The sequence below is a fragment of the Bufo bufo genome, chromosome 4, assembly GCF_905171765.1.
Source record: "Bufo bufo chromosome 4, aBufBuf1.1, whole genome shotgun sequence".
NCBI classification, from domain to species: domain Eukaryota; kingdom Metazoa; phylum Chordata; class Amphibia; order Anura; family Bufonidae; genus Bufo; species Bufo bufo.
The window spans coordinates 79,744,403-79,769,669 of record NC_053392.1 but is presented as its reverse complement, the minus strand read 5'-3'; the positions used below and the strand labels follow the sequence as shown (position 1 = coordinate 79,769,669).

Here is a 25,267-nt window from a genome sequence, read left to right as displayed (position 1 = left end):
AGAAAGACAGATATAATGGACAAAGCATATCTCATCATATCTAATATTCTATCCATCTACCTTTCTATCTAATATCTATAAGTAATATATACTTTATAAGACCTCCAGTTCAGCCTGTTATCCTGCAAGTTGATCCAGAGAAAGGCAAAAAAAACCTGTGATCTATCTATCTATCTATCTATCTATCTATCTATCTATCTATCTATCGACCGTATCTGTCTATCTATCTATCTATTATCTATCTATTATCTATCTATCTATCTATCTATCTATCTATCTCATATCTATCTATCTATCTATCTATCTATCTATCTATCTATCTATTATCTCTCTATCTATCTATCTATCTATCTCATATCTATCTATCTATCTATCTATCTATCTATCTATCTATCTATCTCATATCTATCTATCTATCTCATATCTATCTATCTATCTATCTATCTCATATCTATCTATCTATCTATCTCATATCTATCTATCTATCTATCTATCTAATATCTATCTATCTATCTATCTATCTATCTATCTATCTATCTATCTTATCCATGTCTATAGCTTCGTGCCCCAGGCTAGTGCTATCTGACTCACATGAAGGCTCCTCTTAAGACTATGAGGCCTGTAGTCCCATGAAGCTGGTTCTTCAGTGGTAGTAATCTAAATCTATGCTCTGATGCGGCTTTGAATCTGACTATAAATTCGCACTCAGAGAGCAACTTGACACAGATAATTGGCCAAGATGTGTCAACAGCATCCATCTGTGGCACGTTATATGCAGATTCCTCTGTGAGTTGTTAGATCTAATGCATTATGGGACTGCAGAACTAACCGGAGCACTATCCAGAACACCAGGGTCCTGGACTTCGGGGATATTTCTCTAGTACGTTTCAAAGTATTCAGGATGGATGTGGCACATTTTGCCAGTGTTCGTCAGCAGGGAACAATAGCTCTCAGTATCAGCAGAATTATCTATGCCTCTGTATTCAGCTTTTGTCTTTATTCTCTTTTAAAACTCCAATAATTGTTTCTATTCTGTTTATTCAATTATCTGGAAACTTTTGGCTGTTCTTTCATCTCTCCTTCATGTGAAGGTACTATATATAAATCTATATATACCGTACATATATATACAGTATATATATATATATATATATGTGCAGCAGATACTGTACCTTAATAGTGACACGGCGGTCACTGTACAGAATAAATTACATGATAATTGTGTAGTGCGGGTTGTTACGGACACAGCAATACCAAATATATGGAGGAGATTTTGTTTTTGCTATTTTTTTTCCATTAAAAAGTGTTGTTTTTTTTTACCTGGAATATTTTTTTTTTTAACCATTTAATAGTCCTACAAAGGGGATCTTTTGATCGCTTCTGAAATACATTGCACTATTCCTGTAGTGCAATGTATTTTAATGTCAGTACTATTCTGACATTCACCATCAGGCTGCACTATCAAGACGCAGTCTGCTGGGGCACTCTGGAGGCAGGCCTTGGACCTTCACTAGGTCCTGGCCTGCGTGCACATACATCAGCACCCTGCAATCCCATTCGTGGGGTGCGGATGAGAGGCAGAGGGAGCCTGCTCTCTCTGTAACCCGCTTATGTGCTGCGGGCGAGCCTAGGAGGGAATAGGGAATAATGGAATAAGGCCTGGAAACTAGGAAAGGAAGATGGACACGTCCGAGAGGAAACCCTAACTCCAGTCCTGACAGACTACCAGTACGAACAGGCCCCAAAGGTAGGCAAGTTCATACACCGGATACCTAGAATCCTATCTCACCCTATAGGACCCTGGTACTAATGTCAGAACTGAGTCTACCTGTTCCTCCAAAGGGAAGGACGAACAGGAGTCTCCCTCAGGCCTAATGACAAACAGGGAAAGGCAACACACACATATATATAAACAAAATACAAAAGGGAAAGGAAACACTTATCTTCAATGAAGTTTTGGTAGCACCAGGAACTCAGCCGAGAACCAAACACAAGCTAACCACAAGTCCAATTGAAGCTATAAACCGCATAGCATAGTGGGAGAAACAACAATAAACAGAGAAGGTAAAATGACCACAATAGCCACACCTGGGGAGAGAAGGTGTGACAAGCATCAGAGACAACACAGACGTCATTTGATCCAAAAGGAAAACATGTCCGATCAAACCACGTGTTGCCAGTCTCACAGGTCTCCTGCCACCTGTCGCAGGAACGTCCATATGTCTCAGTACGTCTGTGACAGCTCCTTATTGAGCACTGTAAAAAAAAGCATGTGGGTGGTCACTAAGGGGTTATAGCAAAAAATTATCCAAGTTAAAGGGGTTGTCCAGTTTACAAAACCCATTTTCATAGACCCTGTTAGGGAATTCTGAGCTAGAAAGCTCTGAGCTCTCTGGAGGACCTGGCAAATCAATCCATTACCCAGAAAGCACATTGACTTCAATGGGTTTGGTGTAATTCCTAATTTCCTCTCTGGTGGCGCTGTAGGGAAGCTAAACACTTTCTGCAGAATTCCCCCACTGATTGCAGCTGATCAGTAGGGGGTCTCAGTAGCCCTGTGATCTACTTATTCTCTGAGGACCCTTAACACAACCGACAACCCCTTTAATATCAGCTACAGCTAGAATCCCCCTTTAAATATATTATTCTAAATCTACTAGCGCTTATGCTAAAATTTAGAAATGTGACAATACAAAATGTTTATTATAATATCACTATTCATGGGGGCATACATTAAGGCTCTCCCCTCCATCCCCATATCTATGGTACTGTAATTAACCCAAGACTGAGAGGAGCTAGCCTCCAATGAATTCAGCCAATACATTGATTTCAATGGTCTCTATGTAAAGCTTCGTTCTGAGTATTTACATTATGATTCCCGTGGTGATCGCACCTATTGGAGGTCTCAGCAGCCGGACCCCCTGAGATCAGTTTGTCACCCGGGGAGACCTGCAATTTGAAGAACTATTGTCTAAACAGAAGAAAGGGTGAATTATAAACTGTAATCTTCAATGGTTATATCAGAAAATCAATAGGGAGCGGACTAATTAACGTTGTTTAGTACATTACTGTTATTGTGGGGCTTCGATTGGAAATTTTAATTACATTGTTAAGTCAAAGTCCCAATATCACAAGGATTACATCCTGCCCTGTCCATGGTGCTGAAACGTGACATGTTATCGTCTCCAGTGGGGCTGGGAAGGCTGAAGAAAATACGGTACCCAAGTCTATGAAAAAATGTCGCCAATAAACCTGTATATACAATATTCATGGAAAAAACAGTCTTTCTTAATGGGACACTTCCATGAAAAAGAGGTATTTTAAAGGGCTCATGAACATAACCGTGTGCCAGCCAGGCCCGTCCTGCGGTCCGCAAATTGCATGGGCACTGACACATTCACTTAAATAGGGTCTGCGATCCGCACCGCAAAAAAGTAGTGCATGCACTACTTTTTTGCGGTGTGGATTCACGGACAGAAACCTTGCCTCCGTTCCGCACAGACCTTCCGGATTGCGGACTCATTCAAGTGAATGGGTCCGCATCCGTGATGCGGTGCCAGAACGACTGGGCCCGTATTTTGCGGGCCGCAATACGGGCCCGGCTGGCACACGGTTATGTGCCCTAACTCAATATTCATAGAATTTTTGGCTGTTTTCTTTTTCATTTTGGCAGAATTATACCATTGAATATTTCATATAAGATATAGTCCTTCTGTAGCAGTCAGCATAGAGAGATAAAATTCCTATATAGATAAGAAACCCACTGTTAGTTTACTGCTGCTCTGCGGGAAAGACTTTATCTGTTAGTAAAATAGTACATTAGTAGAACTGGAATAACAGCATGACAGCTCTATTATTCTCTTTATAAACTTAGATAAAGATGTCCACAGAAAAGCATTGCGCTGATTAATATAATGTGTGATGCTATAATTAAGTCACAAACCACTCTTCTCTCTCTGGTCGGAGAGATGGTCTGACTGAGAGAGTTAAGTGAGGTTCTTTGCTGTGCTAAAAGTTCAAAGAAAGAGGAAGTTGAAGAACCAGGACAGGAAGTAAAATACATGGAGTGTATCACCAAAACCATCCACCCATAACATAAAATGATCACATACAGGCTGTGTTAGGCTGGCTGCCCGTGCCCACTGCTGTCCTGCTTTCCCGAGCAGGCGCGGGTGTCACTCCAAGACCCCAGTGTGTTAATCCTTCCCTCTTGCTCCCTGTCCAGCTGCTAATGTGCTGATCAGTCTTCCTATTTAGCTGCGTTGTGGTTTCACCTCCTCACCTGAGCGTCAAGGTTTTCCTGTGTCTAGTAACCAGGGAAGGTGTGATCTCTTGTTTGACTACTTGTGTACCGTACCATGCCTGACTACCAATCCTGCACCTTGTTGCCTGCCCCAACCTTGCTATTGCTATCTGGAATACGCACGTACTCAGCCTGCCCAGGACTGCATTCAGACTAAGGGGGACATTTATTAAGACTGGTGATTGATACGCCAGTCTTAATCCCTGTGCTCTGCCGGTGGATGCGTCCTAAGTTATGTAGAAGCCCAGGCCTCTACATAACTGGCGCTTGCTGCTGCCAGCCACGTAACATGATTTAATCTACACCAGCTCACTTTCTGGCGTAGTTTCTTTCCATTTTCCACACCATAAACTAGCATGGGAAATGATGAATGAGACAGGCTGGCCCGCTTGCCATCCTCCCACCCATGCCATGCCCCCTTTTTCTGAAACTTTGCAAAAGTGGAGTGAGCGGGATAAAGTCACAGATTTTCTTGCAAAACAAATAAATATGCAAAAAAGTGGCATATAGCGCATAATAAATGGCCTCCTAAGTCTTTTACCTGATTCCTTAGTGGGTTGCATCGGTGTCTCTGCCATCTACACCAGGTCTACTTCAGGAGTTAGCGGCCTGGTTGGTTCCCTGCAGCAAAGTCCACATCCTTGTATAAGAGTGAATACCAAGGAACCACCAGGACAACGCCCTTAGGTTTAGCCAAAAGTCTGACAGACTTCCTTTAACAAAACAATATTTCTACAACCTTTTACATAATCCTCAGCCAATTTACCTTTAATTGCAAATATTAATATTCTGGCTATGTAGGTTCTCCCCACCCAATAGCAAATGTAAAGGAGAAGAGCAAACAGCACTGGGCCCCACTCTACAAGGGCCAGACAGCAGCAGCATGGTTTGCCGCTGTGGGACATATGATATTTCTACTGTCTCATGCTCTATACATATAACGTAAATGATGTCTACAAGAATAATGGTTAGTAGAGTGTGTGTGGTGGCTCACCTGTCGTGATATCTGGATTAAGGTGCTCTGTTAAAAAAAGCTTTACCCAAAAACTTTAAAAAAAGAATATATATTTGTAAATTGTTAACACGCACTCTACCATTCAGAGCTGCATTAAAAAAAATATATTTTTAATTAATTGTTGTAAGAAGGTACAAGGAATCATCGTGGATGATAGGTACGTGTCACCGAGGTTACTGGCCTCGGTGGAGTAAGAGACGGTTTTTATGTGTCAGCAGCAGTTGCTGTTTGACACCTTAATTCTTAATATGGCTGTATAGCTGATCCGGGGCGGCTCTTACTGGGGATAGTCAAAGTGCTGGGTGGGTGACAACTCCCTATGTTCCAGGACGGGTTTTGCCAGGCTTAGAAACCAGCCAGCACTGCCAGGTGAGGAGGATTACCTCAGTCTGACAGTGCAGCTCAGGAGGTGTGTGTGCTGGGATCTGAGGCATGTGCCGTGCTGGAGGGCTGAGACCCGTCTGTAAGGGAAACGGCCCCCCTAAAGTTCTGCTATGGACTGCTGGAGGCAGAACTGCCAACAAGGTGACTTTTGCTATGTGGACTTTCCATTGTGTGTGAACTAGCACCAAGACTGCAAAGTGACGTTTTGTTTTTGCTTTATGTGTGAATAAACACGGAAGTTTGATTTAAGATCTGGTAATTTGCCTCTGTACTGCGTCCGCACACCCTGTCTACCAGAGCGAATCTGCACAATGTAAACTTCAAAGCAAATAAAAATTGAAAGTATAGGTACCATTAATAGAATAATTCATCACCCCCAATAATTCATCAAAGATTACTTAAATCCTAATGCATATAAAACATCAATTCATATAAAAAACTCATAAAATATATAAAAGGGAAAAAAATATAAAAATTTATAATCTGAGATAGTTCAGTTCCCTAAATTGCTAATTAATGTCCCTTCTGTTGGTCCACGATTTTGTCTGAGCAAAAGTTCATATTTCACGTGATTAGTCCAGAAATATATTTATCATACCCAGAAACAATAGTGTTTGTGGTAAACAATAAAAAATAAAAATAAAAAAAAGTGATAAAAAGTGACAGTAATAAATAAGATTCAATTAATTGTGATTTCAATTCATCCTTAGTAATCCATGATTTGTGTGTCTGATCAATTATGTCTATTTCACTCAATGTCCTTTACTTTGTCTTATGCTGTATAGTCTCACTTGTTTATGAGAAAAACGTGCCAGTGAATAACAATGCCTCTTTAGTCTTTTGCCTAGTAATTATGCCCCTTGTTGAGATAGAATGTTCATTCAGACTTCAAAAATTAAACATTAGATTAATGTTTGCTATTATATAGCTACATTACCGCCATGATAACTGTAGTGGGAGCAACTTGTACGGGAACCGCTTCACCTATACCGAGCACTGTAGCAACAAAGGTTCTTCTCCGGACTTGGCGTCCCACGTGTTGCTGGTTTCGCCTGTCTTTTGGAAATTTAGAGTCACTGCTGTTTCTTGAATCACACCAATCGAGTGTTATCAATGTTTCCTTCCTTTGTCTTTAGCTTAGCAGTCTCCTCTTTTGTTTTAATTCCTTCTGTGGTTATATGTCTCGGTATTAATTTTTCAGAAGATCTTCCTAGATTGCATTTAATTAATTCCCAATGGGCGAAACCAGCAACACGTGGGATGCCAAGTCCGGAGAAGAACCTTTGCGGCTACAGTGCTCGGTAGAGGTGAAGCGGTTCCCGTACAAGATGCTCCCGCTACAGTCATCAAAGCGGTAACGTAGCTGTATAATAGCAAACATTAATCTAATGTGTCACTTTGTATCACTTTTTATTTAAATTTTTTATTGTTTACCAAAAACACAATTTTTTCTGGGTATGATAAATATATTTCTGGACTAATCACGTGAAATATGAACTTTTGCTCAGACAAAATGGTGGAACAACAGAAGGGACATTATTTAGCAATTTAGGGAACTGAACTATCTCAGATTATACATTTTTTTCCCTTTTATATATTGTTGTATTATATGCATTAGGATTGATTTAATTTTAACTTTGATGAATTATTGAGGGTGTTGAATTATTCTATTAATGGTACCTATACTTTCAGTTTTTGTTTGCTTTGAAGTTTACATTTAATTAAAAATATTTCGTTTTTTAATGCGGCTCCGAATGGTAGAGTGCATGTTAACTATTTACAAATATGATGTCTACAAGAAGAACAAGTTTGCAGGAGTAAAGTTTTCGGAGTGCCTGGAGAGCAGCAATCTCATTTTTCCAGGCCAGCTTCTTAAGGTTTAAATTAGTTCCTCTGGTTCAGTAAAAGAGCATGTAAGAGGCTTACGTAACGTACTGGCAGCTATAGGGATCCCAGCCAGGAGCTGCCAAAATAACATCTTCCCAGCCCATACACTAAAACCCTGAAGCCCTTGAAAGCATGCTTGAAAATCGGAAGGGAGTAAAAATAATATTAAAGAAGTCAGATTTATTTTTGTGCTTTAGCTCCTTACAAACTGTATAAATTCACACTGCTTCTCCTTCCAGCCAGAGAGACAGGGTTGTCATGTTAAAGGACACTCTACCCTCAAATTAAAAAAGAAAAAAAGAAAAACAGGGAAATAGAAGTCCTAGAGTAACTACTACTCATCTACTACTACTTATATGTCTGAATAGAACTATGTCAGTGTCAAATCAGTTGTCACTGTCATTCTGGTATTCTACTCATAAACTAGGAGGAGCAGTGTGAACAGAGCTGAAGTTTTTATATTAGGACATCACAGGATGAACTATTGTTACCAACTCCACTCATCGTTGATGCTGGGTTCCCACCTGTATGGAACAGCTCCACAGTGTCTCTGCTCCAGAAGCCAGGCAAAGAGGTAAGAAATTACATAGCCTGACGCATTCACCTGCTCTGGAGCAGAGGCAGAAGAGGGCTTGGCTAGACAGCCTACCAGTGAGATCTGTGCTCTACTTAAATCCTGCTGTGGTTTATGCCAGTTATTGAAGTTTTAACCTGGCCCTTGGTTGTGCTGGATTACCATGTACATTTTGTCTGTATACTTGTTTGGAAAATTACTTCATCACGAAGCACATTTTTTTGTAAGCAGCGGGTGCAATGACATGGAGCTGCGATAGCGCCGCCCCCCCGTCATTGTACCCCTCAGATGCCGCGTACATACATGATCGCGGCATCCGAGAGTAATAATATAGTGTAAAATTAACAGGCAAAAAAATGTAATCATACTTACCACCTCCATTTGCTTGCGATGGCCGGCCGCCGCCATCTTGCTTGAAGATCTTCGTGCGGCCCGAGATGATGTCGTCCCGCACGGGATTTCGGTCGAGATCCTCAATCAATATGGCGGCGGCCGGCCCGGCGTGAGCAAATGGAGGAGGTAAGTATGATTATTTTTGTTTTTTACACTATTTCAGGTTAAATCGATTCACTACCACAAAGCAAAAAGAAATTCAGTTTCGCAGCGAATCAAATTTATACTGAAATTCAGATCGAATTCCACTTCGTTGGATTCGATTCACTCATCTCTAGATACTTTGTTTGACCTCAGACTGTTTAGTGACCACTCTCCTGCCTTTGTGACGTTTTACCTCTTTTCTCTTGTTTTTGTTATTGCTACTTTATACAGTTTTGGCTTTGACATTTGACCGGTCTGTTTTTGACCCTGGTTACAACTACTTGACTTATCCACTCCACGTGCTTTCAGCTACCTGGGGAACACAAGGAACCTAACTTGTTAACCTGCCTAGAGTTAACTACTTAGGTTCCTGTGTGGGATTGCCGTTATCAGGGCAGCTGTTCTGCTGTAGGATGGACCCTTTAGTATATGGTTGCTGCAGAGCAAGTTCGCCAGCTCTTGCTGAACCAGGTAACTGGCGTCAAGTCTGGCAGTGGATGTGCAGTTTCTTGGACAGATTACTCTAGGCGAATATGAGATATTGAAAAATGAGTATCTGAAGCTCAGACTTGTGGTTCACAGCTTGACCACTCCCTCCCCCCCCCCACACACAAAATGAAGGAGAATTAAAGGGATTTTCCGATATTTTTTTTTAATGATGACCTATCCTTTGGAGTTTCTGATCGGTAGCAGTCCGAAGCCTATAAAACCTATAAAAAAATCTTAGAAAACCCTTTTAGGTTATAATCATGGTGGAAGACTTGAGAAAAGTTTGGTTGGCTCACTTTCCACACACTGTTGGGGCTTCAGAAGCACACCTGGGTCCATGTTTCTGATAGGACCCAATGATGTTTACCTTATATCCCCACTTTCGGTACCTTGAGCCAGAGCAGGTGGTGGTGATGTCATCAATGTGTAGGTGACTACTCTGGTCTCGAGGGATCTCTACAGTAATCACGGGCTCTTTCAAGATCCAGATTTCAGTTCCTACTTAAAAATAATTTATTAGGGAGTCAGAATGATTCTCTACTTGGAAATTGTATGAAGAAATGCAATGTCCCTTGGAGGCAGAATTCAAATGTAATTTGATCAGATGCTGCATTTATACAGGGATGATTAAATCTATGTAGTAAAAGGATTATTTAATCAGTACCACCCCAGGGCATATGGACGTCTATGACAGTTATATTATACAGATGGCCATTCTTTTGAAAGGCTACATGTCTTACTACATTTGCCCTCTAGTGGCCAGTGCAGAAAAAAAATGAACAGCTGATCAAAACAGGCAGACTGACCACAATCGGTCGGTTAGCTTAGTGGCTCCCATGTTATAGTGGTTGTTCATACTTTCTGTGCATATTGTCCATATTTTAGGATAATTTAATGTGTGTGTATATTACCTGTATTTTAGAATACTTTTATGTGTATATTGCCCATATTTTAGGATACATTTATGTGTATATTACCTGTATTTTAGATTAATTTTATGTGTATATTGACCATATTTTAGGTTACTTTTATGTGTATTTTGCCCATATTTTAGAATACTTTTATGTATACACTCACCTAAAGAATTATTAGGAACACCTGTTCTATTTCTCATTAATGCAATTATCTAGTCAACCAATCACATGGCAGTTGCTTCAATGCATTTAGGGGTGTGGTCCTGGTCAAGACAATCTCCTGAACTCCAAACTGAATGTCAGAATGGGAAAGAAAGGTGATTTAAGCAATTTTGAGCGTGGCATGGTTGTTGGTGCCAGACGGGCCGGTCTGAGTATTTCACAATCTGCTCAGTTACTGGGATTTTCACGCACAACCATTTCTAGGGTTTACAAAGAATGGTGTGAAAAGGGAAAAACATCCAGTATGCGGCAGTCCTGTGGGGGAAAATGCCTTGTGGATGCTAGAGGTCAGAGGAGAATGGGCCGACTGATTCAAGCTGATAGAAGAGCAACGTTGACTGAAATAACCACTCGTTACAACCGAGGTATGCAGCAAAGCATTTGTGAAGCCACAACACGCACAACCTTGAGGCGGATGGGCTACAACAGCAGAAGACCCCACCGGGTACCACTCATCTCCACTACAAATAGGAAAAAGAGGCTACAATTTGCACGAGCTCACCAAAATTGGACTGTTGAAGACTGGAAAAATGTTGCCTGGTCTGATGAGTCTCGATTTCTGTTGAGACATTCAAATGGTAGAGTCCGAATTTGGCGTAAACAGAATGAGAACATGTATCCATCCTCTGATGGCTACTTCCAGCAGGATAATGCACCATGTCACAAAGCTCAAATCATTTCAAATTGGTTTCTTGAACATGACAATGAGTTCACTGTACTAAAATGGCCCCCACAGTCACCAGATCTCAACCCAATAGAGCATCTTTGGGATGTGGTGGAATGGGAGCTTCGTGCCCTGGATGTGCATCCCTCAAATGTCCATCAACTGCAAGATGCTATCCTATCAATATGGGCCAACATTTCTAAAGAATGCTATCAGCACCTTGTTGAATCAATGCCACGTAGAATTAAGGCAGTTCTGAAGGCAAAAGGGGGTCCAACACCGTATTAGTATGGTGTTCCTAATAATTCTTTAGGTGAATGTATATTACCTGTATTTTAGGTTAATTTTATGTGTATTTTTCCCATATTTAGGATATGTTTATGTATATATTGCCCATATTTTAGGATACTTTTATGTGCATAATGCTTGTATTTTAGGTTACTTTTTGTATATTGCCCATATTTTAGGCTTAGTGGTGCCATAAACTTCTTCCTGGGTTCCCCTTCACAAGACTTTACTTTATGACTTCATAGATTAACAGGCACAGCACTTTTCTTATTCTTTTTGCCTCCTTCTAAGCTGTTTACACACATATTTGTATTATCAGACGGAGCCGATAATCTGAGCGGCTCGGGACAACACACCTGTATGGATATAAATTCACCCAGAAAGCAGCTTTGTGTCATTTACCAGGGATTTAAATCTTTGTCTGGTCAAAGAAATATAAGGCTTAATGTCTCGTGGGGAGGAGGGATACGTTGTGAAAAATTTGAGAATTTTAAGTCGATTATTTATCGTTATCACAAAATGGAAACCTCTACCGGTATATAAGTACAGGTGCAACAGAGACGAGTTTGCTGGATGTTGCAGAGCTGAGTTTGCAGGGATTCAGATCGCTCGATATAGAGCTGTGTTTGTCATCCAGTGCATCTCACGGTGTATATATAGTAAGCTGCAATAATTTATTATTGGTTTAACATAAAACACCAAGAGCAATTTCCTAATGGATGCAGTCTTATGCAAAAGTTTTGGCACCCTTTATCATATGTTCTATCAGTCTTATATGTTATGCTTCTAATAATAAATAAAGGAATGGCACAACACAGAGTGATAAGAATTGATGCTCCAGAATTGTTATGACAAGGGGGATGCAAGTAGTAATAAAACAGACATATCAGGAGAGTAGAAGGGTCCTCTTTAAAGGGGTATTCCTATCTCAAATAGATGTAGGTCCCATCTCTGGGATCTACTCCTTTTTTTCGAAGGGGCCACTTAACTAGGGGCGTAACGATTGTGGTTGCAGAGGGTGTGACTGCGACCGGGCCCGGCGGGGGGAGGGGGCCCGCTGTGCTCACATGTAACGCGGCCCAGCATTTTCACTGTACTTAATGCTGGGCCCCATCAGAGCACTCATCTCACCTGCATGATATGCACTTCTCCAATCTCTAGGCCTCCAGCATCAGGCTCCGGCGCTGACACACTAAAACTAGTCACAAATTAAGCAGGTGGGCGGAGCCTGACTAACGTAGGTGAGGCAGTGAAAATGCTGGGCCCCATTACATGAAGATTGTGGGCAGTCAGGGACACTACAAGGGGCTGTGGGAGGCACTACTGGGGACATTACTGGGGCAGTGGGGGACACTACTGGGGGCAGTGGGGGACACTACTAGGGACATTACTGGGGCAGTGGGGGACACTCCTGGGGACATTACTGGGGGCAGTGGGGGACACTACTGGGGACATTACTAGGGGTAGTGGCGGACACTACTGGGGCAGTGGGGGACACTACTAGGGGCTGTGGGAGGCACTAATGGGGGCAGTGGGCGACACTACTGGGGACATTACGGGGCAGTGGGGGACACTACAAGGGGCTGTGGGGGGCACTACTGTGGACATTACTGGGGGCAGTGGGGAAAACTACTGTGGACATTACTGGGGGCAGTGGGGGACACTACTGGGGACATTACTAGGGGGAGTGGGGGACACTACTAGGGGCTGTGGGAGGCACTAATAGGGGCAGTGGGCGACACTACTGGAGACATTACTGGGGGCAGTGGGGGACACTACTAGGGGCTGTGGGGGGCACTTCTGGGGGCAGTGGGGGACACTACTGGGGCCATTACTGGAGGCAGTGGGGGACACTACTAGGGGCTGTGCGGGGCACTAGTGGGGTGCACTACTGGGGGTTGTGGGGGGCACTACTGGGGCAGTAGGGGACACTACAGACGACATCATTGGGGGCAGTGGTAAACACTACTAGGGGCTGTGGGGGGCACTACTGGGGACATTACTGAGGGCAGTGGGGGACACTACTGGAGGGCAGTGAGAGACATTACTGGGGGCATTACTGGGCGATCAGGGACCAGGGGTGTGACAATTGCGGACACAAAGGGTGCGACCGGGCATGGCGTGGGGGAGGGGCCCCGATCCAAAGTTTGCCATGGGGCCCATAGCACTCTAGTTACGCCACTGCACCTGTCCATATCCCGTCTGCATACGGCGACTGGTGGGCCGTGCTACTCTGCTTCCGCATGGCTGTTTGGATGTTTCTGTAGTCCTGACCACTTCTAGACAACATATCAAGGTGGGAAGAGGTCAGAGGATCATGAGAGAAGAATTCCCCTTTAACCCCTGTCCATACTCAAAGTAGGAAACTAAATATTGCGGTTACCATGGAAATGTGTCGAAAGTTCTGAGAAAATAATTGCCGGGTTGCCGATAATAACAGTGTTTAAATTATGCTTTTTTAAACAATGGCGGGGCAGGTACGGCTCGTAATGACAGCATCACAATTAGCAGTTTTATTGTCCCGTTCATTTAGAAAAAACATCAAATGTCATTTTTGGATTAGATTCCATTAGACTCCAATTTTATTTGACAACTTTGAAGTGAAATATCTGTGGGGTACGGAATCCTGGAGTCAAGATATTTCTAAAAAGCAAATGGACTGGCATGTGGCAATTCCTTCCCACTGCTGTCTTCCATATACATCGAGAGCACTTCCAATAATCCAGACATTTCCCATATTCCCTCCTGTCATCTGTCTTGAACGATAAAATAGATTTTATGCTAGTAAAAGTTCAACTTTTGGGTATCCTCCCCATTTTTAAGATCTCTGCTGGCCGTCTGTGAATGGAAACATTCATTTAATCGCTCAGTTTGAAGTATTCAGTGATAGTGATGAAGCTTTATTAGGGAGAGTTCACATGTCCGTTTCATTTTCCGTTTTTCAGATCTGTCAGAAGAACATAAAAAAACAGGATCCTATAAAAAAAGGATTATCCTGCATGCAGTACTTTTTTATGTCTAAAAAATGGCGTAATACTGTAAAAAAAAGGCGGAAATGGAAATGAAACAGAGATGTGAACTCTCCCTTACATGAAAAAAATTTAAAAACAAAAAAACTATGTAAAATAAAAAAGGCAAAATACTCAACTTTTTAGATTATACTCCAGCGCGCCCAAAATCCTTTAAAAAAACGGATGATCCTGCATGCAGTACTTTTTTTCTGTCTAAGAAAACGGCGTAATACTGTGAAATAAAAAAAGGAGTAATACTCACCTTTTTAGATTATATTCCAGAAGTACTTTTTTTCTATCTAAAAAAACTGAATGGCTCAGATGGCAAACAGGATAAGTTGTTTTTCTTTTTTAAGGGAAATGACACAGAGATATGAACTCTCCCTTACATGAAAGAAATGTGAAAAATAAAAAAAACGATGAAAAATAAAAAAGGCGTAATACTCACCTTATTGATACCCTGCCATTACCGTTCCGCTGCTTCTGGTTCCCCTGCTGGTCTCTGTACCTCCTGGCCCTTCCTCAACACGGACATGTGACCACCGCAGCCAATTACTCACTGCAGAGGGTCACTTCTGTGGCCAGTGATTGGCTGCAGCGTCACATGTCGAGCGGGACCAGGAAAACACAGACCAGAGCGAGATCCGGGCAGAGCTGGAATAGTAAGGTGAGGTGAGTATCTGCAGTCCTATGTAAAATAGACATAAAAAACTACTAGATATTAGGATGATGTGTATTAAAAGCTCAGCTCTGCCATAACTTTCTACATCGATTGACTTACAGTTAATTGGAGTAAATGTAGCAGAGCTCAGTATGGCACTGGACACATCTCATCCACAGACGGTGCCCATATGGCGGTATATAGAAGGACATGATCGCTGTATATAGCTGGCGGTTAGCTCCATGTATATTTCCTATGGTAGAAGTGAAGGGTATTGCTTATGCTAAGCAGCGCTGAAGGAGAATTTGCCTGCGGAAGGCACGGTGACAAATGCTGAAGAATATACCATTTATAATGTTTTTTACCAGGGGCTGGTGAGTTACAGGGAAGCAGCGGAGCAGCAATTTTTATAACACTACAATAAAGCCGGAGTTATGGAGACGCTCGCGAAAAATATGACGGACATATTTTACAATGAAGGAAAGTTTAGAAGGTTGAACGAAACTACAAGTAGTTGTTTTCTTCTCCCCCTGCTTAAAGAAGAGAAGTAGACAGTGAGAAATGAGCGGACAGGCAGACTGAGGGACTCGTCAGGCTTGTCACATTTAAAGGGATAGTCCACCAAGCCATATTCGGCATACAGTACTGTAATATTTTAGATAAAGAGCCTGACAACTCTGCTCCCACGCTTTAGTTACAGGCCGACAACCCCTCTTCTGATATCAAAAGTGTACATAAATACTAGGTCAGGGATCAGCAACCTCTGGCACTCCAACTGTTCTGAAACTACAACTCCCAGAATCCTCCTTTCACTGTTGGGGGAGTTCCACGAATAGCTGAGTAAGTGTGCATGCTGGGAGTTGTAGTTTCACAGCAGGTTGCTGATCCCTGCACTAGGGTCCTCAGGGATCTGCCCATCCAAGAGGAAACTGTTCACCTAGCTGTAAATTCCATAGTGGCGGTACAACTTTAGGCTTTTGTGCCTCTTGCACACGACCGTATTGCTTTTTCAGTATTTTGCAGTCTGTTTTTAACGGATCCGTTGTTCCGTTATTTGTTTCCGTTCCGTAAAAAATCTCTGTATGGTTTCCGTATGCGATCATAACATTTTTAATCATTAATGTAATGTGTTTTAACAGTATACACATGGGCAAAGTTGGCATGGATCCACAAAAAACGGATGACCTACGGATGTATTCCGTATGCATTCTGTATTTTTTGCGGACCCATTGACTTGAATGGAGCCACGGATCGTTATTTGCGGCCAATAATAGGACAAGTTCTATCTTTCGGCGGAACGGATATACGGAAACGGAATGCATACGGAGTACATTCTGTTTTTTTTTTTTTTGCGGAACCATTGAAATGAATGCATACGGAATCCGCAAAAACGGAACGGAAAAAAAAGCGTTCGTGTGCAAGAGTCCTTATGCTTGGGCTGTGTATTAATTAAAAAGAGATTAGAAAAACATGACTGATTCTTTCAAAAACAGCGCCACACCCGTCCATAGGTTGTTTGTAGTATTGCAGTTCAGCTCCATTCACTTCAGTGGTGCTGAGCTGCAATACTAGATGGAGCCTGTGGTTGGGTGTGGTGCAGTTTTTGGATAAAAAGTGTCGTATCTTTCTAAGGACTTATGCACACGATTGTGTTTTTTTTGTCCACACCCGATCCACATTTTTTGTGGGTCGGATGCGGCTCCATTCACTTCAATGGGGCCACAAATGATGCGCACAGCACACCGTGGGCTATCTGCATTCGTATTTCCGTTCCACGGACCCACAAAAAATAGAACATGTCCTATCCTTGTCAGTTTTATGGACAAGGATAGGACAGTTCTACAGAGGGAAGGACATTCCGTTCCGGAAAATGAGGAACGCACGCGGCCGGTATCCGTGTTTTGTGAATACGCGATTTGCGGACCTCAAGAACACCACTGGTCATGAGCCCTAAGGCTAGGGATAAAGATGACAATGTTGGATGGCAGTCTCATATGGGCTCATGCACACGACAGTCTGCAAAACACGGATACCGGCTGTGTGCGTTCCGTGTTTCACGTAAAGTCTTGCCCTCTGTAGAACTGTCCTGTCCTTATCTATAAAAGGGACAAGAATAGGACATGTTCCTCGAAGTGAATAGGGCAGCATCCGACCCTCAAAAAACTTGGTTGTGTGCATGAGCCCTAAGTAATGATTAGGTGACACGTGGCATCACAAAATTGCAACCCAACAGCCGCAGGAAAATCCAGACCTGATGGTTACAAACTGCATGTGACTTCACCAGCCCTGACTTTAATGTAAGTGTGCGACTAATGTTATGTGCGACTGCGACGCAATTACAACATGTCCACAATTTTCTTGCTGTCTAATGAGTGTTAAAAATCCAAAATCCAATATAAAACTTGCAGACGAATTACCGTACACCCTTAAACAGTCTGAAACAACGCAAATTCTTTACGACAGCGAAGCACAGACAAATCAAACACATTTTTTGGTTGCACAATTTGTATGCGACTTGTGGTCATGTGACCAAAGCCGCCACGTAGCCCTAGCTTAAAAGTGGACTTAAAAGTGACCACATTTCCGCATGGGCTTTACCTTGTATTACAGATCAGCCCCATTTACTTAAAGGGAATGTATCATCAGAAAATGACCTAGTGTGAGGCCTCATGCACATGACCGTATATTGGGTCAACATCGGATATAAATATATTGCGACACCGATCCATTAGTTCTATGGGGCCGCAAAAATGCGGACAGCACACGGATGTCATCCGTGTGCTGTCTGCATCTGTTTGTCCCCATATCTGTCTCGCAAAAAAGATAGAACATGTCCTATTCTTGCCTCTTTTGCGGACAAGAATACACATTTTTACAATAGTGCTGGACGGGAAAGTGCGGGCTCCACGCAGCCGGTATCCGTGTTTTGTGGATCTGTGATTTGCAGACCGCAAAACACATATCGTCATATTCATGGGGCCTTGATCAAGTTTTTATGTAAAATATATTTTGAAAGAATTTTGGGTGAGCTTAATTTCCAATGACACTATCTATACTTCTTGCTCTGTGTAGATCACTTTTCAAAAGTCATCTCATTATCATTACAGGTAGGATTAGAATGACATATATCACCTACATATACGGTGTAGATAACACAGGATCCACCATTCACAATAAGTGATATAACAGCTTATTTCCTCCCTGCTGACCTCTGCACAGGTCAAAAAACTCTCCCAAAGAAGTAAATGAGGTTCCCTCCTGTCCATTGTGCCTATGGACCATGGGCCTGCCATAAAGCATCTCTCTAAATGCTGTTAAGAACATATCCGGCAAGATGGCCATCCCTATAATGTTCAGGAAATAAAAAAATAAAATCTAAAATAAGAAAATTAAAACAGATTAGAATGTGTCACTATCTGATTTAAAGTGGTTGTGTTAGAAGGGTATTTTTAAGTTATTCTTATTGGTTCTTTTTCTTTAATTATATTTTTTTAAAATTATTAATCTTTTAATGTAGGGATAGTCATTGAATGTAGTTACTTGTTTTAGCTAGTCAGCATATATAAGACCCCTATTGTGCGGTGAAGGCTGCATCCCTGAGTGATTACCTCAGGGACATATGTTTTGCACACTAGACATCCTGAGGAGAAGGTACTAAGAGGTATAAACTTAATGCATAGGACAGAAAAGGGCTCTAAGCTCCAGAAGCCATCATGTGACAAGTATGTCAGTTACAACACCTCTTGTATTATCTCGGACATCAGTCATGTGCTATGTTGGCAGCGTGGCTGATTGGAGATTGCGCATTGGTTTTAACACAGGTTACAGTAGTGATTGTTTTTCACTATATATATGTGAGTTGTTTGCTTTATCTATTATATTTAGTCACACTTGGTAAATATTTTTATCACTTAGCCCGTGTAAGCCTATTAATTCTTGAATATTTGAATTCACATTAACACCGGCAGAAAAAAGTAAAGCTGAGTTGCAATATTGGTCCATGCACAAGAGTGGTGCTACTTTTGGGAAACAAACGTGTCCTTTTTTTCTAATACTTTAAAGGGGCTGTATCATATCACACATTGGGGGGATATTGCTAGGATATGCCCATAATATCTGATAGGTGCGGTTTGGCTATTTCCGCCAGCTCCGTTCTAAAGATAGGTGTGGGTCCCATAGGTGGAACCCGCACCTCTCAGACATTACCAATGTCTGAGATGACACAACCCCTTTACTTGTTTTTGACTAGTTTTTATTTTACTGATGGTTTTGAAACAATAAAACAGAGCAAAGCAAGTTAGGGCCAATGCCAGATACAGTATACTGTATATGCAGCTACTGATATGGTGGTAGATGATGTTGCACATACAGTACAAACAGATATGCACTTTGATAACTTTATTAACAACAGGTTGGCTGTGGTACAACAACACAAATTCTGACAACTTGCATACAAGATTCCAATATTCATACCGTTATACAGTTCTACAATAGGAATCATATCTGATATTGTTGCTGCGCTGGAACTCCTCATCTGCCAGACTACAAGGGGTTACTTATAGTATTACGTCATAAGGTCTGCAGACATTTTACAGTTTCCATAGGACGTATTAGAAATAATAAGAGGTAATTCCTCTCCCCTACCTGTGCTCGGTTGGCTGGGTCCTTTTTGATCCACTTGATCATGGTCTCATATACCAGCTCTTCGGCTTTAGTGTTCAGACTGTCATTTGAAATGTATGAGACAAAATCTTCTCTGGAAATATTCAGGATCTCCTCTTGATTGGCCACCTCTGAGAAGTTCTGCAGGGCATATGCCTTGGCCATATTATACAGCTCCACGCATTGCATGGCTTCTGCCATGGCCAGGATGCCCAGGCAGTTGTTGGCAGTCAGCTGTTTTTCTGCACAGAGAGACACAAGCAAATCACTGGTATTTTACGGGCTGTGGCTGTCATTATAAGCACTACATGATGATAACCTGCTTAATCTGCTCGTGATTAAATATAAAAAGGCTGGTAATTATAACTTTATATAAAGCTGAGGGTTAGTATGTAACAAAGGCAATATAACCAACCTGACAATAATAATATTTAAGGTGTGGACCTCATCATTTGATGTTCCTTCTGCTAATTAATTCTTAATCTATCACCTTCCAGTAATAACATTCATTCCCTCATCTCCTCATAATCATGCCCATAACATTCAGTTTAGTCCTCTCATAAAAAAAAAAAAAAAAATGGGACAGGTCACTGCCTTCAACAAGATCAACGCATTGGTCTTCTGCTGCTGTAATCACTCACATAATCTCTTTACTTTATACCCCTGCCCTTTCATATGCAGCCCTCTACTATCTAACACAAAGAAATGAGTGCCTACCACAAGATCAGAATTACCCCCTTCTGCTGCATCTAATTGCTACATGGTGCACAGTTCCAGCATACTTCATACCTCACATATAGCCCATTATCCCATAACACAATGAGATGAGTGGACAGGAATGGTCACTGCATCACACAAGATCAGAACACATCTATTCTGCTGCATTTAACTGCTACAGAGTGCTTCAATTCCAAATAGTTTATACATCACACATAGCCTATTATCCTACAACACAATGAGATAAGTGGACAGGACAGGTCACTGTCTCCCACAAGCTCAGAACACTTGTCTTCTGCTGTCCTAATAATTTCCATCATTGGACTGGCTACAGGGTGCTCAGTTAATGCATACTCCAAACCTCATCTATAGCCTTTTACCCCATAACACAATGAGATGGGTGGACAGGACAGGTCACTGTCTCCCACAAGCTCAGAACACTTGTCTTCTGCGGTCCTAATAATTTCCATCATTGGACTGGCTACAGGGTGCTCAGTTAATGCATACTTCAAACCTCATCTATAGCCTTTTACCCCATAACACAATGAGATAAGTGGACAGGACAGGTCACTGTCTCCCACAAGCTCAGAACTCTTGTCTTCTGCTGTCCTAATAATTTCCATCATTTGTCTAGCTACGGAGTTCTCAGTTCCAACATATTTCAAAACTCACTCATAGCCTATTACCCACTATATAACACAATTAGATGGGTGGACAGGACAGGTGACCGACTGCCTCTCACAAGATCAGAACACTCCTCTTCTGCTGCTCTAATCATGTCCATCATCTGACTGCCCACAGGGTTGTCAGTTCCCACATATTTTAAATCTCATTTATAGCCTAACACAATGAGATGGGTGGACAGGTCACTGTCTCCCGCAAGATTGGGACACTCCTCTTCAGCTGCTCTAATCATGTCCATCAAATGTCTGGCTACGGGGTGCTCCGTTTCTGCATACTTCAAGCCTCATTTATAGCCTTTGACCTTATATCACAATGACATGAGTGGACAGGACAGGTCACTGCCTCCCACAATATAAGAACACTCCTCTTCTGCTGCTCTCATCAATTCCATCATGACTGGCTACAGGATGCTCAGTTCCCATATATTTTAAACTTCATTTATAGCCTTTTACCTACAACACAGTGACATGGGTGGACAGGACAGGTCACTGTCTCCCGCAAGATCAGAACACTCCTCTTCTGCTGCTCTAATCATTTTCCTCATCTGACTGCCTACAGGGTTGTCAGTTCCCACGTATTTTAAATCTCATTTATAGCCTTTTACCTACAACACAGTGAGATGGGTGGACAGGTCACTGTCTCCTGCAAGATCAGAACACTCCTCTTCTGCTGCTCTAATAATTTTCCTCATCTGACTGCCTACAGGGTTGTAAGTTCCCACGTATTTTAAATCTCATTTATAGCCTTTTACCTACAACACAGTGAGATGGGTGGACAGGACAGGTCACTGTCTCCTGCAAGATCAGAACACCCATTTTTTACTGCTCAAATCATTTGCATCATCTGACTGGCCACAGGGTGCTCAGTTCCCACAGACTTCCTATATCATGCCCAACCCTTTACCCAATAACAATTGGATCAGTAGACTGGACAGGTCTCTCTCTCAAAAAAGATGGGCACACTCTTCTCCTGGTGCTGTCCTAACGTCACATCTGGCCCTTTACCCACTATAACTATTAGATGAGCAGATAGTGTTGAATGTAATTTAGCAAGATGTAGCAGACAGATTGAAGAGAGTATCACACAATAGAGGGTTTATAACCATAGAGACAGAGAGGACTGCATATGAGCTATAGACCCAAAACGATAATAGATTTTTCATCAAGGCTGTCTTTAAAGTTGATTTTTATTAGTGGTTTCAAAGGAGGACACACCCTTTAATTAATGAGAAGGCTTCCATATTAAAGGGGTTCTCTGGGCATTATAGTAAATACACCTGAACAAGAAAAGGAGAGTCCACACCCGCTTGGCACCGCGTGTGCGAGTGTAATGGAGACAGTTTCATCGCGGCAAAAGGGATGGGTGAGTACTATCTAAAAGCTCTTCCTTCCACAGGTTATTAGGAAGTACTGGATAACTAAAATGCCCAGAGAACCCCTTTAAATTTCCATATCCCAAATCACAGTTTATATAATCCGATGACTGACAGTGACAGGGAATGTGCAGATATAGTAGGGCTGAGTTTGTCATTTGTTGGGGATCTCCGGAAGCAAAAAAAACAAAACATTTAAATGTAATAAAATATAATGTAATAAAAATATGTATTTACCTCTTATTTCCTCCACCACTTCAGAGCTGATGCTCTAGTTTGATTTTTTTTTATTACATTTGCTTTTTATTTAAATTTTATTTATATCTTTTTATATTTATAGGAGTTTAATATTGATGAGATATCCTTAGGATAGGTCATCAATATTTTAATGCCTTGCACTTCCACAATAAGCTGCTTGAAGGGGCTGCAGCATCTTCACAGTATACCAAGCACAGCGTCTGTCTCCTTTATAGTGACTGTGCTTTATATGGCAGCTCAATGCCATTCACTCGAACAGGACTGAGATGCAGAAAGGCAATGTGACCGATGGACAAGATGGCACAGGCTGAGGAAAAGGGGGCAGCTTTTGCCTGAATGGCATGGCCCCTTCCTACAGCTACACGCAGGGGCGTAACTACCATAGCGGCAGACCATGCGACTGCTATGGGGCCCAGAGTAAATGGGAGCCCAGTCTTAGTTGGGAGTATTTCCTCTTCTACTGGGGTTTTTTCTTGGGGGTTGAAAACTTGGTCAGGGGACTACCCTCTAAAGGAACAACTTTTAAAAAATAAGACAGTGGAATAATGGCCGAAGGGTCATTGAAAAGGGTTTAGGCAGAAACCCCTCTGTCCTGTGTGGGGGGCTTGGTTTTATCCTTGCTATCTCTATGTATATGTCTCTATGTATATGTCACTGACTACACCATTCCTCCAAAAGCCCCAGTGATCAGATATTGGTGATATATCCTAAGGGCAGGTCATCAATATTTAAAGGGGTTGTCCAGGTTCAGAGCTGAACCCGGACATATCTCCTTATTCCCCCACTTAGCCCCTCTGACATGAGCATCAGAACATTTCATGCTACGATGCTCTCCCTTGCGCTGTGCTGTATAGCGCAGGGCAAGGGCTGTTTGTTTATATTTTTTGCACTGCTAGGCAGAGGCTTCCGCCTAGCAGTGTTTCCAGTGACATCACCATCACTAATGGCGTGACATCACCAGGCTCCCTGCTAGGCGGAAGCCTCCGCCTAGCAGAAACCTGGTATGTCACCGGATCTGCAGAAAAAGCACTAAATGCTCCGACGCTCATGGGGCTGAGTGGGGGAAGAAGGCTCTGAACCCGGACAACCCCTTTAAGTCCTACAAACCCCTTTAATGTATCTCATTACCACTGCACAGAAAAATTATTCAATGACAAAATCAGCTCTGCCATATAATCACCGCAACATAATAAACAAAAAAAAAGACGAAAATAGGACATAAAATGCAAAAAAATGAAAACATAAATTGAGTGAACCTTGACCCTAACCTTGTTCCAATATGGCCTTGCCCATATCAGGCCACCCTGAAGGCCTCATGCACATGACTGTGTCAATTTTGCGGTCCACAAAATATGGACATGGACAGTTTGGCGTCCGCATTTTTGAGGGGAACTATTGACTTCAATGGGTTCGTGGTCTGCGTTTGCTGAACATAGTCTATCTTTTTGTGGAACGGATATACTGATGCAGAAAGCACATGGATGATCCGCGTTCCTTCTGCATCCGTATGTCCGTCCCGCAAAAATGGCTACACAATGTGAACCACAGACGCGCTGAAGTCAATGGGTCCGCAAAAAAAAAAAAATGCGGTATCCGTATTTTGCAGATTCGCAATTTGCGGCCTGCAAAATATACACGGTGGTGTGCAGGAGGCCTGAAGCCATAGTATAAAATACGATTTCGTCCTACCTAAGAACGACACGCAGACTTTACAGAACGTGTGGAACTGGAACTTGTTCGCGGCTTCCAGGAGAATTTTTGCATTGGCTGAATCTATGATCAGGGAACCTGTATAGACAAATTCCAGTAACAGTTCTAAGACTTCCGCATTGATATTGGACATAGCCAGCTCCAGTTTCTCCCCGTTTTTAGCTTGTTCCTTCGACGACCTGGCAAATACAATGACATTTTTTGAGATGGGTTCATTCACACAGTAAAAAAACAAAAAAAAACAAAAAAAAGAACAGAATTGTGCATATGATCATCATCAACTCCTTGAGACAGATGGAAGATTATACATTAATACAACTCATCTCTTCCTGGATCTGAAAGAGAAGGGTTTATTTTTTTTTAAGTATCATTCAGCGAAATTGAAATAAAAAAAGTAAAAAAAAACAAGTAAAAAAAAAACAAAAAAACATTTTTATTGCTATGGTTATCTGCATTCTCATGCATAAGAGGTTGCATACGTAAGGAGTATGAGGCGACGTTAATGAAAATGGGATACAATGTTAGTTTTCAAAGGGAAACAATACATTTTAATGAGATCATTAATTACTGAGTGTGAGAAAGACTCTAAAATTGCTCAACTGAAGCAGATTGTTGATGTATTTGAATATGCATTTGTAACGAGAAGGAATTAAAGCTGCACCAATTTAACTTTCTTTTCAGAGAGTGCTTTTTTTTTTTTCCTTTTCAAATTTTTTATTATTACCTTTTTTTCAAAAAAGGCACTTGACATTTAGATTTGTCTCCGTGAGGCATTCTCCTTGCCTGTAGCACAAAATGATACTAGTTAATTTAATCTTTTTGATTTTAACAAATGGTGTAGAATCCAAAAATATAAGCCTTCGGGCTCTTTCGAGTTTAAAAAAAATTCTGTTCAGCCATGTCTTAGCTATAGGG

At 41.8% G+C, this 25,267-nt stretch overlaps 1 protein-coding gene across 1 annotated transcript in view; it reads right to left on the bottom strand.

The window, feature by feature from the left end:
* The window catches only part of KLHL29 (kelch like family member 29), a 909,740-nt gene that overhangs the window by 166,933 nt on the left and 717,540 nt on the right, over positions 1-25,267 (bottom strand). The window contains exons 8-9 of the mRNA XM_040427407.1: positions 24,332-24,531; positions 19,594-19,853 (exon numbers count right to left, since the gene is read on the bottom strand). Coding sequence (XP_040283341.1) covers positions 19,594-19,853; positions 24,332-24,531 — 460 coding nt within the window. The remainder of the gene's footprint in view (positions 1-19,593; positions 19,854-24,331; positions 24,532-25,267) is intronic.